The sequence below is a fragment of the Lathamus discolor genome, chromosome 2, assembly GCF_037157495.1.
Source record: "Lathamus discolor isolate bLatDis1 chromosome 2, bLatDis1.hap1, whole genome shotgun sequence".
Taxonomy (NCBI): Eukaryota; Metazoa; Chordata; class Aves; order Psittaciformes; family Psittacidae; genus Lathamus; species Lathamus discolor.
The window spans coordinates 155,100,982-155,120,210 of NC_088885.1; the positions used below are offsets into that span (position 1 = coordinate 155,100,982).

General features: G+C 41.6%; 1 protein-coding gene across 1 annotated transcript in view; it reads right to left on the reverse strand.

The window, feature by feature from the left end:
* COL22A1 (collagen type XXII alpha 1 chain) overlaps positions 1-19,229 on the reverse strand; it is a 145,348-nt gene that overhangs the window by 30,759 nt on the left and 95,360 nt on the right. Inside the window, exons 30-35 of the mRNA XM_065669158.1 lie at positions 17,356-17,409; positions 15,701-15,805; positions 15,138-15,182; positions 12,133-12,210; positions 8,494-8,529; positions 7,535-7,588 (exon numbers count right to left, since the gene is read on the reverse strand). Coding sequence (XP_065525230.1) covers positions 7,535-7,588; positions 8,494-8,529; positions 12,133-12,210; positions 15,138-15,182; positions 15,701-15,805; positions 17,356-17,409 — 372 coding nt within the window. The remainder of the gene's footprint in view (positions 1-7,534; positions 7,589-8,493; positions 8,530-12,132; positions 12,211-15,137; positions 15,183-15,700; positions 15,806-17,355; positions 17,410-19,229) is intronic.

Consider the following 19,229-nt stretch of genomic DNA (forward strand, 5'->3'; position numbering starts at 1 on the left):
AATAATACAAATAAATAAGAAAAAATCAACAGACAAAGTGAAGCAAAAGATTATTTTTGACTCTGGATAAAATATTGCTTACATGAGGAACCAAATTTTTTGGTCAACGTCCAGATGATGACAGAAATCTGCATTGCAAGGATCTTTGCACTGGTGTTTTAAGTTGGAAAGGGTGATATTTCTCCAAATCATTCTCTGTTAAATTCCTGGATTCACTTGGCCCATCACCCTGTGTCATCACTCAAGCATATGCATGTTTTATCCATATTGAGAGCCTTAAAGAACATACATATAAAATACATTCTAGCTATCTTAACCACATAGAAAAGGCTGTCTTATGTGACCATTTCTGGACCTGCAGGAAGAGTTTCTACTGAAAAAAACACTTAAAAGCACCTTATCTGTGTTCAGTTTTGCTGATTCTGCAGCAGATCCCATCTGGAGAGGTCTCTGGGACAATGCCAGATTCTCCACCCACAATGTTAAGTAACACGATGAAGATACCAGTAGTAGATTCCAACCAGTCCAGTCTTGGCAGGGGCTATTTAAGGGACTCTCTGAGACTATCCCATATTTCCACCTGTAAAGCTCCTTCAGAACTTGGCCAAATGCTTTGCCAGGAAGGGCACTGGGCATTCTGTCAATCACCTTGTTTCAGGCTGATCCGTTGCCTCCAATCAGTTCATTGTATTATTTATACAGACAACTAGATGGAAAGTTACTTGGCTGCCTGGGGATGAATACCTTAAGCACATTCAGATACCCTGCTACACCATAATTATAGCTATAAGGCAAACTTGAATTTCGTCCTTGTATCTCACTTATAACTTAAATCCTGTACCTCTTGCTAGAAGAGAGAGAAAATGGGAAAATGTATTGATTGCTCCCTTTCTATGTCCACAATAAACACTTCTCGGTAAACAACAGCCCTTCAGTTACCTTGACTTTCTGACATGAATATTAAGCATGAACTGAAGTGGAGCTGAAGTGGAAGTGAAGTAGTACTGAAGTCCACAGATGAATGCTTGTTTCCCGAGGAAGCAACCCTTCTGCAGGTGAGAGCCAAGAGAAGATAAAGTGTGAAGAAGATTTTTAGCTCATAATTACCCACAAATGTCCTTCTGGGGAACTGAGTAAATATGAGGAGACGTTAGAACCATTTATAGTTTGCTTCTTACACAGAGCAGCAATGCGAATGCAGAAGATTATGGGATGTTCCCAAAGTCCCTTCTCTTTCACAGATGCTAATTGCCAGGTCATGCTTTTGGCATCCTCTCCACCATGATTCTCAACCACTTCTGCGAGCAGGAAGAGGGTTGCCTAAATAGCAGTTATACAGATTTTATATTCCCAGGCCTGTTTTGTTCAGGAAGATTCACACTGCCCTTGCTTTAAGGAGTGCAATGAAAAGCACAGACTTGAGCCATAAGAATCATCCTGGATCAGAAAGCAACACAGAACAGGCAATTCAGAAATGTCTTTCACGCTGACTATTCATGTAGCTACAAATAAACTGTTTCTACATTAGGGCTCCTGACAGCCTTTTGCTCAGGGATCTGAAACATGACATGGTGCTACCAGTGGAATTTGAGCATTTAAAGAAGATCTATTTGAAGATGAATATAGAAAAGACTTCTTAGTTATGAGAAAAGAAGGGAGTGACTAAAATTCAAATCCTGGGAGAGATTTAAACATGGCTGTGATATCCACATAGTATCAGATTGCTTAGAAACAAAAAAGGATGGACCTATATTCTTGAACACTGTATGTTGTGGATCTGGAGATGTCTTTAACAGGTTACAAATAAGCCAGGATATTGAATTGAACAAACCAGGTGTAGGATGATGGCACTTCAGAATGTTGCATTACCAGAGAACAGGCAACTGGAAGCAGAGTCCAACGTAGAGGAAAGATTTCTGGAGTGGAGTTAGAAAAGGATGACAACAGGGGGCAAGCTGCAAACATTGCTCAGAGCAGAATGAAAGTGCTAGAAGAAAGGCATGGAGGGTATAATTGCACCTGACAAGCTGACTAACAGCAGAGGAAACTAGAAAAGAGAAAGCCAGAAAATAAATACATAAAAGAAGAACTTCAGAGAGTCTACCCAAAAATAATGTATGGTACTGAAAAGAAATGCTGCTGATGTAATGAGGGAACATGCACGGATCCAAATAACCAGTGCTGGAAGGCTCATAAAGTTTGAACACTTTCAGGAGCTTGTAGCCAACAGTGGCTGGCATGATGTAGAATATCCAGTGAGTGGTACAGCAAACCAGTGCAGGAAAAGACGTTAGGAGTGAGAAGGTACAATGTACAGTTCTGTGAAATGTGACACACAGGAATGGTCTCTAACTGGGGATTGATGGAAGCTGTGCAGATGACATGCTGAAAATTGAGGCTTAGGTAAGTGATGTATAGGAAAATCAGAGAAAGCGTATAAGGAAACCAGTCATACAGGCTTATGGTGGGGTGGTTCTATTACAAGACTGAAAATAAAGCTTGAAATGCAATAGCTAAAATAGGTTGCAAGTCCCAGGAATAAAAAGCCAATAGGGGATTTAATAAAAGTTCTCTGCTTTGGGGTGTGTGTATCCTAAAACAAACACAAAGGCTTCTTGGAACTCTCCTTCTCACTATATGGCAAAATCAATGTCAGAATGGAAATCTCTGCTTTTCAGCTCTCATGGCAGTAATTATGCATCCACAAAGGTTTTGTAATTATGAAAATAAATGTAGGGGAAGATTAACTTCTTGGTAACACTGGAGCTTAGCTATAAATAATTAACATAATTAAAAAGTTATTAATTCAATGTTTATGTTAATTAAAATTATCATAATCAAAATGCAGAAAGAGCCTATTAAAATTGTGCACTCGCTGGTAATAGTAGGACAGGAGAATGTCTCATTCAGATTGTTTTCTAATCTATGGGAATTAAATAGGTATGTTGAACAGAACCATTTTATCTCCCAGCAGCCAGAAAGGGGAAAATGGATGCTTCCCCAGAAATGTGTAGTGTAAGGTTAAGGCCACAGAGTGTCTGCTGCTTTAGAGGTACCTTTTCCAATTCAACAAGGGAAAACAAGGAGGAAGCCATAAATAAGAACATACAGGGACACAGACCTGACCGACAAATAAGGGAGGCAGTGATGGGAACCAAAGCTGGACAGTCACACTAATTGATGAAGACATCTAGAGTGTGAGGAGGTTTAATCCAGCAAGGTTGTCTGATCCAGGATGTTGTCAGTTTGGAAACTAAGAGAAAAAGAAGAAATCAGAAACAAAATATACCAAAACAGAGACCTAACAAGAAACAAACCTTGTAACTCACACTAATTGGATGGGCTATCAAGAAATCACAGTCTGCACTTTCAAGAAGATCAAGCTGGACCTAGCAAGTGGTAAGATTGTAAACCAGGGGGCTCCTGAACTTGGAGGGGGTGCAGGAATTGATAGAGATGTAGAAATGCATGAGGGGACGTGCATAATAAAAGGAAGCAGTGAGGAACAAGCAGGGGAGTAGACAGACAAGGGTATAAAAGGGGCTGTGTAAATGTTACAGAATCACAGAAATACAGAACCAACTAGGCTGGAAAAACCTTTAAGATCATCATGCCCAACCACTACCCCAGGACCACCACTAAACCATGTCACTGAGGGCCTCATCTGCATGGTTTTTGAACACATCTAGGGACAGTGATTCCACCACTGCCCTGAGAAGCCTGTTCAAAGACCTCATTACCCTTTCTGTCTGTAAAAGGAGCTGGTCAGCGCAATTGTCTGGCTGAGCCCTCCACCTGATCACTACGATCCTATTGTATCTTATTATTAATCCTTTCTTAACTATCTTTTAGCATAATGTGTATGTATGTGTGCTGCAAGGACTAAGTGAGACTTGCGTGTGCGTATTATTGAAAACTGGTGCCAGGTACTGCAGTCAGACTGGGATCCTGGCTCCCCAGCCTATCTGTCAGTTACTGGGGTGACTGCAGGGGTCTTCATCCTACAGCCACTGGGGTGGGAATGGTCCCAAAACTACATACTGGGGACCAGCATGAGCAAGGCGAGTGAGGGGCTCCATGTGGATGGCTTGCATGGGACCACAGGTGACCTTATGTCAGCTAGGATGGTGCAAGTGTCTGTATCTTCCCCAGTCCTGTTGTGTGTGCATTGCAGAGGATGTGTATTCATCAGCAAACTTCAAGCTAGACCAGCTGGCAAGGAGGGGACCCGTAACTCTCAGCAAATGAGACTGGCCAATGTCTCTGAAAGAAGGTGCTTAAGGTTACATTTTTTGTAATACTTCATGCAGGCATACTGCCCTCTTAAAATGTGATTTGTATTTTTTCTTTTCTTCCCAAAAGCAAGTGCAAGCCATAGAATCATAGAACAGTGAGGGTTGGAAAGGACCTTCAGATCATCTTTGTGATATTTGAAGTAATTAGGGGCATGAAAGTAGGCACAATATGTAGTAGCCCTGATATGGAACAGGTTAGTCTGGTTACAGGGGAAAAGAAAGACCACAGAAAAGCCTACAGAAAGTACTTTTCAGGCTTTAAAAATTAGAGTTTTAGTTAATCAGGGGAAAAAAGAAAAATCAAATATAAGAACAAGCCAATATGTGCCAGCTTTGTCTCAAAAGAAAAGAATTTGTAGGGATTTATGGGCATAGTGAACTCTAGATTCACAGAATCATAGAATGGTTTGGGTTGGAAAGAACCTTCAGATCATCCAGTTCCATACACCTCCCATGGGCAGGGACACCTTACACTAAACCGTGTCACCCAAGGCTCTGTCCAAAATGGCCTTGAACACTGCCAGGGGTGGGGCATTCACAACTTCTTTGGGCATCCTGTTCCAGTGCCTCAGCACCCTCACTGTAAAGAACTTCTTCCTTATATCTAACCTGAATTTACCCTGTTTAAGCCCATTACCCCTTGTTCTATCACTACAGCCCCTATAATCCAAATAAACACCAAACCTTTTGCTATGAGGAATGGAACAAAACCAAACCAGCATGACTGCACTGTACACATGGGCAAGGATTTTCAAACCCTAACTTTTAATGGAATGAAGCACTGCCCTGAGAACTCCTGATGCTTGATTGAATTTGATGTTTCAAAAGGTGATCCTGGTCAGTGCTATTGCAAACAATATGGCACATGCTTTTAGGGCACAAGAAAGAAGCTAGAATGGAGTCATGTGTAAAACCCAATCTGTTCACTTACAGGAGGTAATTCTGGCCAAAGCTACTGCAAAAGGAGTATTGACTTTTCCACCTCCCCAGATATAACTGTAAATCTGATTTGCGGTATCAGGGAGCACAACAACTTATAGCAGACACTTCTAAGAGTATCTGGTGAGTCCGCAACTGGAAAAAATAGAGCAGAGAATAACCTAATGTACATAAATGTGATTTAAAAGAATTATTCAGTTCCACGAAAAAATAAAATGGAATATAGTTGCAAAGGCTACAGCAAAAAATACGACACCAAGGCAAGTAATTGAAGCTATTACCACTGAATGGCTTGGGAGTTGCATGGTAAATTCATATTAGCAATTCAAATTGAAGCTTTCCTAATGACATACTGTTTAAATACAGAGTACAAAAATGGGCATGCTTCAAAGAATACAGGAACACTACATTGATACATAAGAGTGCAAAAGCAGAACAAAAAATCCTTTGTACTAGTTATAAATGAAAGTGGAGATGAAGAAACTGCAAATGCACGATCTTGTCAAAGTAGGTATCCCTGCTGTTACATCAAGGAATGTTGGATTGTGCCTTGTAGTTGCATTTACGCTTCCTGAAATGCAGGTAGAATTGCTTAACAGGCTATCAGTCAGGATACAGAGAGCTCCTAAAGGCCATATCGAGTGCAATTAGAACAGATGGCATAATAAAGGATGCGTTTTATCAGTACCATAAGGAATGGTTCTGTTCGGGTAATTTCCGCAGGGAAAGGGAGAGATGTAAAGACTATAATACTGCTTCTCCAAGAGCTGACCAGCTAATGCTGATCTGAGTAGAGCCGGAAAGAGACTCACAAAAGCTGGCTCTGTCACTCTTCTCACGCAATACAGTTGTACTAAACCCATCTACTGCAGCTCCTGTTTAAAATGGCTTTATTGAAAATATCAGACATCTGAGACAAAGTAAAGATCTAGAGGCAGTCAGCAGGACACCATCAATCCTGAACCTGTGGCTGCTCAGGGACACAGGGTGATGAAGGCAAAGAACCATTTCTGCTATCATAGTCTCTGAAGGAATACTCTGGCCATAATAATTTGTATTGTGATAAAGTAAGTGGGAAGAAAACTAGGCCTTCTTCTCCAGACATTGCAGGACGAAAGGCAATCCATCCCATGGGAAAGTACACCCTTTAATGCAGCTGATGTACACCATTAAAGCAACACTAAGACTCAAAATCACTTTGCATGGACTTTGTGAAAACTGATACCATTTCAGACATAGAATCACAGATTCATATAATGGTTTGGGTTGAAAACTACCTGAAGATCATCCAGTTGCAACCCCTTGTCATGGGCAGGGATGCCTTACACTAGACCATGTCGCCCAAGGCTCTGTCCAACCTGAACTTGCACACTGATAGGGATGAAGCATTTACCACTTCTTTGGGCAGCCTGTGCCAGTGTCTCACCACCCTCACAGTAAAGAACTTCTTTATATCGAGCCTGAACTTTCCCTGGTTTTGTTTGTACCCATTACCCCTGTTATGATACATGACAGCATCATAAAGCAGCTCTGAGAAAAATCACAAAAGCCCACTGCTCCCTTCCCACAGCGATCCCTCAACAGTCACAAGTCCAAAGAGCAAGCCTTTCAAACTCTTCAGAGCCTCCTTACTGGCTTTAATCCAGGACTGATTTCCACATCACAGAGCTGGCTGACCAGCAGAGTTTAAAACACTCCTCTTTCTGATTCCACACTGCGACAAAACCAGGCAGCGAGACGGGTCAGCTTTCCAGCTGGGCACCTGCCACGCTTCTCTATATCCCTGAGCTCCATGACTCACCCACTGAGATGGCACAAGTGAGAACAATGCACCAAGAGGTTAAAATGTCAGTTCTCGTGCACAGTAGCAGCAGTAAAATGAACTCACACAGAGTTTTTTAACAGCTGTGGCCCCGTTTTCATAGAAATATTATAGGCTACTTGTCTCAGCAGCTTCTAAGAAGTTCCTAGACAGCTTAAATATCATCCTTTCCCAGTGTGAGATTGTTCCCCAGTGTACGCTGCCAAGTCCCATCTCTAGTGTCATTTAAAAGTGGTTCACTGGTAAAGATCACCACTTTCCTTGAGACAACCCTCCTTAGCCTATCTGTTTACCTCTCTAACATCCTAACTTGTAAGAGCAACACTTTTGTCAATCATCTGCCTTGGACCATTCTATTAACACTCAATGGCTGCAGTTGAGTAGAAGCACAATTTTCAGGGAAATTAGATTTTCTAATTAGAAATTAGATTTGAGCATTGTCAGATTTCTTGAGCATTTACACTTTTAGTTTACTTACATCCTGGCCAGGAGGACCCTGTGGTCCAGGGATACCAGGTACACCACGGGGACCCTTGTAGGGAGAGAACAGACAAAACCCAGTAAGGACAGCAATGGTTATGAGGTGCTTCTTAGCTGAAGGCAAGAAATCCTCAACACAGTAGTCAGTGGGAAAAAAAAAATCACCAGCAGTCAAACTACTAAGAGAGAGTTTAAGGAAGAAAAAATAGAAATCCCCTGTTCTGTTACCACAGCATTAGTCATTTTTGTGCCTCAGAGGACTTCACAGCCTCACTAAGTCAAGCCTCACATACCTTGATTGGAAAGGTAATAATGACTCTTTATAGGAGGCAAGTTTATGAGCAGGGAGAAATTATGACTGAGCATAGGTCTGTAGAGGAGAAAGTTCCTGCTCCTTAGTGTCATAGTACACTGGCTAGGACTGGCTGCCATGCTGGAGATTCATGCCAGTGTGTACGGAGACCATAGTACACATTTATTTGTTTCACACCAATGGATTGCCGCACAGTAAAACTGCATGTTGAGGAGCTAAGTGTGCATGTGAATTGCAGAGGTTTAAGTAAGGTTTAAGTAAGAAAAATGCTTAAAAATGGTTTATTTTAAATCTTTGAAGCCTTGGCTATAAGCTATAGCAGTGTACCTTGACTTACATGCATTGAAATACCTTTTTATATCAAGGGTTAAACTCGTTCTTTCTTTTGTAGGATTATTAAAGGTAAGGAAAAGTTGTCACCATGCCAAGAGACCCAATCAGCCCTTTCTCACAACTCAATATAGCAGACAAGTAGTTGCTAATGCACAAGAGAAGTCTTTTTAAGAGTCAGGAACCCTGTGACCCTACCGTCCTTGGGCAAGGAGAAACTAACCATGTCCTCATCAAATAACTGGTAAAAATGCAATTAGTGGGGATGTCCCCTCCCCATAAAATCTGGGTGTAGCTAGAAAGACATACTGTACCAATGATCCTTTGTCTCCTGGAGGTCCCACTGGGCCCTGCAAACAGAAAAGACAGCAATCAAAACACTTTAAATGCTGATGAGGCTGGGTACAGAAGCACTAACATAAAATTGGAGTAGGAAGGGTGAGGGAAAAGAGAAAGTCCGACAGGCTGCTCACACAGACATTGTTGGGGTGTAGAATACTCACAGCAGGAAGTTTAGAGGAATGTCAAAGGCAGAGTGAGAAAGAAAGAGAGAAACAGGGACCAGAGGGGTCAGCTGTATGCTAACATGGTACTCGTCTGCCTGAGCCCTGCACTACAAAACCACAGACACAGAATATCTGAAGTTGGAAGGGACCCATGAGGATCATTGCGTCCAATTCCCTGCTCCTTGTAGGAGTGCCTAAATCTAAACCATATGAGTGAGAGCATCATTCAGATGGTCCTTGAACTCTGGCAGGCTTGGTGCTGTGACCACTTAACTAGGGAGCCTGTTCCTGTGACCAACTGCCCTTTCAGTGAATAATCTTTTCCCAGCGTCCTATCTGAACTTCCTCTGACGCAGCTTCATTTGATTTTCTCATGTCCTATGGCTGATCACCAGAGAGAGGAGATCAGCACCTCCTACACTACCCTACTTGAGCCCTGGGGAGCCCCACCGGTGACTGGCCAATAGCCTGATGTAACCCCATTTACTGTATTCACATTAAATCCTGTTTGTAACCTGCTTGAGCATGGGTGAGATCAGGAATCCGAGTCTGGGTCATTGAATCTTAGTGAGTCTGAAACCACATGAGCTGGTAAGTACGAGAGGTCTGGGTGTCAGCAACTGGAGGACATTAGGATGCAGAGGCCTGAGTATTGGGAAAAGTAGGTGTCCAGGACCAGCTGCAGGAAAGATCCACATTTCATTTATATATCCCAACAGTGGCCTTCAAACCTCATCATCCAGAGAGGAGAAGAGGGATTGAGACATTCTTGGTCGTGTTTCTGAGAGCGCTGTTTAGGTTTATGTGAGTGTTCATAAAGCACTGTCCTCTGCTTTGGTTTGCGCAGCTGCACACATATGTGTGTGCATTGCATGTGTATATGCCCATTAACACTACATGCTTAGCATCACTACTGGCTGGACCTGAGGACATAGAACCACAGCACCTTCACATCTGTTGGGCTGGGACAGGACAGTTCCCCCAGGTCCTGAAGACCACTGCAATCTGTGACCGCTAACAAAAGAAAAGCATCCCACAGGATTTTTGTGCCCTTAAATAAGGTCAAAGTAGGGAGTGCAGCGGACCTGTATATGCTGTTTGTTTTCGGATGTGATTTAAGAAGGTGTAGCTGAGTAGACTGAGCCACTGGAAGGTATCCACAGAAGTGATGTAATGTCCATATCCAGCATGGATGAGTCAAATACACCCAAAAAAAGGCTTGACCTCACATCTCTGGGGCTGTGTTTGAATAAACTGTCTCACACCAAGACTTCTCAACATTTGGTTTCTATTTCAGGCACATTAATTCACTAATCCTCACACAGTCCTCCATGAAAGACACCTTAATGCTCTGCTTAAGCAAAGACTAAATACATAATTCTGAATCCGTAGTAATATGAACATGGCAAGGCAGAACAAGAGCAAAACCCTTTTACTTATGCAGCACACACTTCCATTAGGCAGCTTCTGCATAAGCATGTGAATTCATCCTATTTCTCTTCTTCTGGTTCAGATGGGAAGAGCACACTGCTAATACTCACAGTTTATGGCTCAGCGTTATGCAACTGAATACTTTAGCAGGCAAAGTAAGAAAATCATCATCTATATGTACCTTCTGTGCAGGAGCAAAGCCCGAGAGGAGTTAAAGGGCACAGGAGGAAACAGGGCGAGAACTCTAATTAAAAAGAGTTGCTGCCTCTCAGCTCTGAAGCTGAAAGTATTATACACACAATGTTTCCACGTTGCTAAAAAGGGTATAGGCTGACACCTTTAATTCGATACGTGATATGCACTGAAGCAGCTCCACTGACTTTACTCTTTTTTTTCTATGGGACTTAGTCTTCATGAAAGCCTGACGTATTCAAGGTTATACAACGCTTTTCATATTCCAGAGTCTTTACACTGGAGTTGAGGTTATGATGACTCTACAGTGGAGAAAACAATCGTAATAGTTGTTGAAAAATGTATTAAGCAAAGCAGACTGCATAAATAAAGACAAATCGATCAGGAATTGAATGATATGGAGGTGACTACTTATCCTAAGAGTGGTCAAACAATGATGACTCACAAAAAAGGTGATCTTCTGGTGTGAGACAAGCAGTATCTATATTTGGTATCAAATTCTTAGTCATTTATGTTCATAAATGAGCAGATGCTTAGGCCCTAATGAAGAATAACTTTGTCATCTAGTGTACACCAGGATGCAGAAGTGAACTCATCTACCCTGCACTGAATGTAAAAATCAGTAATTAAAAACAACTCACAAGCTAGTGACTTTCAAACAAGCCAGACACTTATTTGCTAATCTCTTTTTAATATTAATGACTGAGCATTAAGGAATGCGAGAACATCACTGTTCCTTAGATAAATCACAACAAATAGCACTCAGCAAATCTTCAGTCATTGGTAACTGTGAGGACCATGAAGGCCATGACAGAGTCATAATGCAAAACATGACTGACCCAATCTGCTTTACTTGAGATAGTATTCAGCTTGGAAAAGCAAGTATGAACTGGAAACCTAGCTCAGAAAACTAGATTTGTCAACCAGGATTACATAGCAATATGACATCATTTTAAAGGTTATTTCCTGTACTAATTGGGAAACTTGTATCTAGAAAACCAGAGCATGAAAACATTGACTGTGATTGGTACAGTATCATGGTGTGTACAAGGGGTTGCAAAAGAATGCCAGGTCTCAGATATTACCTAACAATTACAGCTAGGAATAAAGTTTGATTACTCCTAAACATCTCACTTGCAAATTCAGAGCACATCTGGGGGTCTCTGAGCAGGCCTGCAGTCAGAGCTCTCCCAAACCCCCCTCATCTCTAAAGGAGCTGTACATGACAAGTACTGAAGTGATTAAAGCCCGGCAATATGAAAATCCAAACTTTCCACAGCAGACTCCCAGGCACAGGGACCAGAGATGAGGCCAGATATGGATGTTTTGGGGGAAATTATGGGGACCCTGGCTCTCTTGGAATGCAGCAATTTAAGCAACCTGGTCTTGTATTTCCCCATCAGTGCTGACTATGTCACTGATGTGGTCATGTGTGTCACACTCATCACTTCTAATAAGGTGACAGCAAGGTTCCGTCTGCCCAGTAGACCAGACCTGCTGGCTCAGCACAGATCTCAACTCACATCCACAGCCAATGTGTCAAGATGACACAGGAAAGTCAGGAGTAACAGCCAGTGATATCAATTGCTCCTATAGCACTTTTCTGCCTTTCAACCAAACATGAATGCATCAAGAGCTCTCACAAAAGACGTGTAGACATCTGAGCCACAAATGGCAGCTTCTCGACTAGTTTGCCATTTGCATATTCAGAGGGTGAAATGTCCAACATGCTCTTGGCACAGCTGAGCAGAGGCAACACATACCCGAGGTGGTGATAGGTAAGTTATTGCCTTGATACAGATTGCAGCAGGACCTGGTACTTACAGGGGGTCCAGCTAGCCCGACTCCTGGTGCACCTCTGTCTCCTGGCTGTCCAGGGAGGCCTGGAGGTCCCCTCTCACCCTGAAACAAAGAAAGGAGTTAAGGGCTTTGTGCACTGTTGGGAACACATAGAACCACTGAATAATTTGGTGGTGGAAGGGATCTTCGAAGCTCATCTAGTCCAGCCCGCCTGCAATGAGCATGGACATCTTCATCTAGATCAGGTTGCCCAGTCACATCCAGCCTGGCCATGAATGTCTTCAGGGATGGTGCATCCACTTCCTCTTTGGGCAACCTGTGCAAGTGTTTTACCACCCCTATTGTAAAGAATTTTTTCATTACATATAGCCTGAATCTCTCCTCTTTTAGTTTAAAACCATCACCCCTCATCCTATCAGAACAGACCCTTCTAAGAACAGACCCCATCTTTCCTATAGGCCTATTTTAAGTACTAAAATGCAGTTAGGTTCCTCAACAAACATAACACTGATACATCCTGACCTGATCCTGCCCACAGAGGAACCATATCACGTTGTGGCAGCATGGGGATATGGTGACAGATAGCATGTGACAGTTACTGTCATATCATGGCAAGAAGATTGCCCCCTCCCTTTACAGGCCTCCAGACCACCTCTATGAGCACTCAGACAATGTCAGTGTGTGCCACATCACATAACAGAGCGGGAACACAACCTCTACAAGTATTTTATTTTAGTGCATAACATCCAATTTCCAACAATTCCTTTTGCCTGCAGATTGTTAGGTACCCTCCTCAGCTTGGGGAAATTCTAAGTACCGTAATGTGCTTTTCTTTCTGCCTTTCAGTGGTAGATGGCTAATCTGCAAACACTGTTTAATATTTAGAATCATAGAATCAACTAGGTTGAAAAAGACCTTTAAGATCATTAAGTCCAGCCTTCACCCCAGGACTGCCAAGTACACCAGTAACCTATGTCACTGAGGGCCACATCTACATGCCTTTTAAATATATCTAGGGACAGTGATTCCACCACTGGCCTGGGCATGCTGTTACAATGCCTGATCATCCTTTTGGTGAAGAAATTGTTCCTAATCTGCAGTCTAAACCTCCCCTGGTGCAGCTTGAGGTCGTTTCCTTGTGATCACTTGTTACTGATCCCACCTCACTCCATCCTCCCTTCAGGCAGCTAAAGAGAGCGAAAAGGTCTCCCCTGAGCCTTTTCTTCTCCAGACTAAACCCCCCAGGTCCCTCAGCCGTTCCCCATCACACTTGTGCTCCAGGCCCTGCACCAGCTCCGTTGCTCTTCTCCGGACCAGCTCCAGCACCTCAATGTCTCTCTTGTATTCTAGGTGTGGCCTCACCAGTGCCAAATATTTATCCATGGAAGAAAGAACTAGGGATGTTTGGATACATCTTAATGGTCTCCTTTCTTTTACCAACAGAGGCCTGCCCACAGAAGTGTATGATCAGTTCTTGGCGTAAAAAAACTAGTCAGCGGTTCTACCACTCTCTCCAGAGGACTACGCTGCAAAAGGGGAGACCTCCTTTCTAGAAACAAAGATTTTCAATAGCAAAACCTGCAGAGCACAGAAAACTATTTGGCACTGTTTAAAGGACATTGTAGTTGGAGGACTAAGAAAGAATTCAGCTGCAATACTTAAATTTGAAGTCTGCTCTCTTGTAATCAAGTAAGATTTTTGTGGACCGTATTGCAGTTCTGAGATTTGGTCTCATGCTGGCAGTAGATTTATAACAATGAATCTTATTCATGTTATTTATTGTTATTTCCAATTATATAGAAGCATGACAGAAAAATCATTACCCATGGATTCTGCCCACCCAAAGTTCAGTCTGTAATACCGCCTATTTTTTTTTATTTTCTTTATTTCTTCTTAAACTAATCTTATATTACAAAGAAACAATGCCGCAAGGAGGGTGAAAGAAAATGTATTCTGATTAGTTCAAACACTCCAGCAGATCCTTTAACTCTATTTTATTGAAGAACATAATTTCAATACAAAAAGTTCAATAGCATTTCCCCATGCACAATTAAGATTCTTTCCATCTTGTGTTGATATTGAATAGGGTATTTCATGAGGGTTCTTTAAGTGGGTTTTTTCTAACTTTTATGTTAATTCTCAGCCTATTATCATGTGTGTGTTCTGAACTCTCAAAAGATATATACAACTGACTACAATGCATCTATATAGAATGCAGCAAAATGAAAGCATTTCATAGCAGTCTGGTTATTTCAAATATACAGGACCAAGATCTCCTACTGCAATATTCCTATTAATATAATTTATAGAATCAGTTTCTACATCCCATTCTTCTTCCAATCCAGATGAGAACACAGTCATTTCAAAGAGGAGATTTCTCATATGTCTGATTGAAGGTTCAAGCAGAAACCAGATACTCCCAGAAGCAAAGTTTTTTGCTGTTCTATTCCTTTCTCTATTTGCTGTGTACTTATAAAGGAATAAAGATCACCTTCAGCTGAAGAAATTAGTGTCATTACCATCATCAACTATGTAGTTTTGTCTTAACTACAAAACCTGAAGGCAATCCAGGACTATTTGGTCCCATTGGAAAAAAATTCACATCTTTCTTGGAAAGAGAGGAGTGCTACGGAGAAGTGCTCTTTGTGGAGCTGACAGGCAGTCTCAAGGTAGATCATTCTTTAGCTACGCAATGTCTCTCTAGCTGTGTAGATTAGAGGTCTCCAGTCACAGTTTCCCTAAAAAAGTGTGCATTGAGCCCTTAGTCTGTGTTGAATCCATATAATGCTGGAAGGATTTTTAAATGTGGATAGTGAACACAGCTAATTCATATCTTAATCATCTTACATCTACATTAATAAAGAAATCTTTAATAAAGAAAGGAACTTCCTAAAAGGCTGGAAGTGCACTTTTGAGTGGCAGCTTCACAAACTTTTATTTTCCAGTGAAAACCAGACATGTTTTCACCATAATTTTTTCTTCAGTTTCAGCAATTGAGAGAGCCAGTCCACAATAAAGTCCATGCTCACCTTGTGTCCAAAGGGTCCTGGCAAACCTGGAGGGCCTCTTTGCCCCTAAAGTGACAGAGCCAAAACCAGAAAACAGTTACCACGCAGCCAAACAGGAGCCTGGACTTCAACACAGTCAAGGCAAAAAGCATCCCCACCAACACCCTCCTTATCTCATACTGTCCTGGTGATATTTTACTGATAACATGCAAGCAAATTAAATAATCTGCTGACTCAGCTAGAATTTAATGATTTTAGGGAACTGCCTATCAAGCTAATCTTTACTGGTCCTAAAGACAATGGCTAGTCCTTGTGGAGGTCTCCATTTTCAATGGCCACCATAGCACACTGAAGGGGATTTAATGTTCAGAAATACAGCTTCAATTCTTTCTGCCTTTTTGGATGTAGCTTTGTGATCTGCAGCATTTTTGCACAGACAGGCCTTTTGTATCTTCAGGTAGACAGCCTGTGATGACTTGTGACAATGCAGCCGAAGTCTATCACAAATACAGTGGTCAGCAGAAGTCATGCTTATCTATTGCATATTGAGGTACTCAAGCACAAAGCTTGCCAGCAGTACTTACCTGTTCTCCATCTTTACCCTTACCAGGCAAACCTGGCTCCCCAGCACGCCCTGGCTCACCAGCTGGCCCAGGTAAACCCATTTTTCCTTCTTTTCCAGGATCACCCTATAGAGGACAATTCAGCAAAACTCTTAGTAGCATACATAAATCATTCAGGTCTTTCATTGGGACTGAAATATACACGTTTTTCAAGACTTCTCATCAGAATTTTTCTTGGCATCATAGGAAAGCCTGTTTTACAGGAAGTCTTTTCCTTCAGTAATCTCAAGGCATGAGTAGTTTTCCCTAAGGAAAGTAAAACAAGACTTCAAAATGCTTGAGGAACTAGCTATATGTGACAGTGTGCTACCCCGCACTGCAAAGCAGGGTTATTTCCTATAACCCTGCTCAAATGATAACTGCCAATGGCAATTGTAAGGAATGCATCCAGCTGAAAGTGAAGAGAGATAATAATACAATAGCCAAGGGCTAATTTGAACAAGTCACCCACCTAACCAAGTGCTGGTCAATGTCTGACTGCAAGCAAATTTGGAAGAAATGAACATCTGAAACTGATATGCAGATATGACAATCATCTTACTCTATAGATAGCGGGCAGCCCAGAATTCATTGAGCTTTCCTGCACAGCACAGGACTGCATGCCAGGATCTCCCCCTGAGTAGAGACACCTCACAAGGTTGCTCCTCTGAGGAGTTAAGGATGCAAGAGGATCCTTCTTAAACATCATAACTCAGTGGCAAGGTCTCCCTGGCAGTTTTGTCTGACACTGTCCTCAATGCAGTAAATAAACTTGTCATCAAATCTTGTTAAACCACCGTCACATTTACCACTGAACTTTATTAACTCGCTTATATCAATAAAATATATTCCTACTTCTCTCTTGCGAGTGAAGCGCATGACTCCATCCACCACAGTATATGAGAGAGCCCTTAATCCACACATGACCCTTCGGCAGATCTCAGTAATCTGGAAGATGATTTGACTTAATGGGCTGGGATTCATCCCCTTTTAAACTCCTTAAGTACGCATTATGGGGCCGTATTTCTGATTAACCATTCCTATACCAGCAAACAAGGGTCAGGACATCAGCATGCTGGGCTCTGCAATGTATAAGTAAATGACAAACCCCTGACCTCAGGAAACTCACTGTCTAGCTATGAGGTGGGACATAACAGTTAGGCTAGGCAGGGAAAAAGTAAGAAAGGATACATTAGAAAGTTAAGCTAATGATCCATTTACAATAGCTTATCAGGAAAGCAGAAATCTCAGTTTCCTAACCATGAAAACCAGTTTTACTTCCAGCTTTGGGTTTACAGTGATGAACAGGAGATATTTAAATCACCAAACCCCTGCTCCTATCAGGCGATGAAAATAGCAGATCACCATTACAAAATGTGCAGCAGTGGCTTCACTATATCCAGTTGCATCTCAGTGGTTTTATTAAGTAAATTATAAAGCTGCAGCAGGGTGAAAACTTTATAGCATGTGTAATAGAGGAGGTCAGACAAGATGATCTAATGAGCCCATGTGGCTTAACCATCCACTAACATAATTTCCCAGTCCAGACTGCTTCTCTCTCAGGCTACTTAAAATCATAGAATCATAGGATAATGCCCAAGAAGCAAAGAAAGCAATGAATGAAAAAACAAACTCACCTTTTCCCCTTTTTCTCCTTCTTTTCCTGGTAATCCAGGGTGTCCAGGCACACCCTGGAAAGAAAAGAACTTTAAAGCTTAAAACTTTCTTTTTAGGCAGTGTTTGATGCTAAAGTAGCTGGATTGACCTGTGGGGTTAGTACACCCTATCTCAAGGATTAATATCAGTTTTAGGTTTCCCAGTGCAGGCAACCTATAATCCACAGAATACCACAGAAAAGCTGCGTACCAAGTCCTAAAAGAAGGGTTGTTTTTTTTAGTTTCAATATAAAAAGGAGCTGAAAAGCAAAAGCAGAAATTGAGCTAATCCCAGATTTGTGCATTCTCCTTCTACCTATATTTTTTCACTCCACAAAATCCTCAGCAGCTCTTAATCCATTACCAAAAAACTCCCAATCAAAACCTCTGTATCAGAGATGCCCAAAGTCTCACAATAGTGTTTTTGTTATGGTTACTGCTTTCCAAAACTATACATTGGAAAACAGGTCATTTTACCTCTATTTCAGTTTTTAATCCTTTTCACAGCCTGGCAAATCTCAAAGGATTCCTTGTCAAAATATAGATGATGTAGAGCTCTAAATTAAATCCTGTGACTTCTTAACTCACCAAAACACACTATGGAGTGGTACTCCATTTTAAGATGTGAAATGAAGTCCTGGCACCAGTGCAATTGGATTGACCCCCTGTAATGCATGGGACCCCAGCTGAGAGTTGATTCCCGCTCATGACTCAGAGACATAACAAAGTATGGGTTTTGTCACAGTGTATTCAGCATAGTATATATGTCTGTGTTCCTTGTGACAACAGTGAGATCATGAAACACTGCACGGCCCCAAGAGTAAACAGCTACAGAGCTGGCATAAAGCTAGTTGTTTTTCTAAGGGTATAAAAGCAGGATCCTCTTGTAGCTGACTCCAAGGCCTCACCTATAGATGGATGCACCATGCAGGAACTTTCTCAGTCGCTTGAGACTCCTGGCATCGGCTGCAATGGGGTTTCCTAGCTGGAATTGCGGGCCTGGATGATGATTCAGTGGTGATTGGTGATGTATTTCTTCTTAACCTCTGTTCTTTCTCCACAGTAATGATTTGATGAATTGCTAATTTCCCTCCGTACTTTACTGATACATATATATCTGATTTGCTTTATTGTACTTATATACTGTATATAGACACATACCCGATTTGCCTTAGTGTGCTTGTTTGCTTTAGTGTGTTAGTATGTTTGGTTCAATAAACTACGCATGTTATACAGCTAGCGTACGGCTGCTTTTTTGCATACCCTGCCTGTCAGCAGAACACCTCCTCAGGATGGATGCAATAATTATTTTCCTTTCTGTACCAGTAAAGATTGTTTCCAGCTATATTAGCTTTTACAGATAATATATTGGGATCGCTGGTACAGAAGTTTGCTTAAATGAATGTGAAATTGAAAATAGTCTTCACTTTCAATATAATCATTCAGTTTGAAATTTAATCACTATATGAATACAATCTAATTTATCTTAACAATTAGCAGAAAGGCAATTTAAGATTTCTTGTATTGCCCAGGCAGTAAACTCTGCCTTAAAGAGTCCTTTGTGCTAAACCACTGTGCCTGAATACATTAGAAGATGGGGTCTAATTGCTGTTTTTCACTTACTCGCATGTTAACAAAGAAAACCCCCAGGTACTAGAAGAAAATTACACTGGTGAACACTGAGTAGATTAGTCCAAAAATTTTTTTTGCAGACATGAAAAGCTCTATCAACTTAGCAATGATGACGAACACTTACTGAGCTAAGGACACCATATCGATTTCAAGGTTTTAATTGCGGGACCCAATACTTACGTGCTTTCATAATAGAAAATGGATGTTTACCATGCAATTTTTAT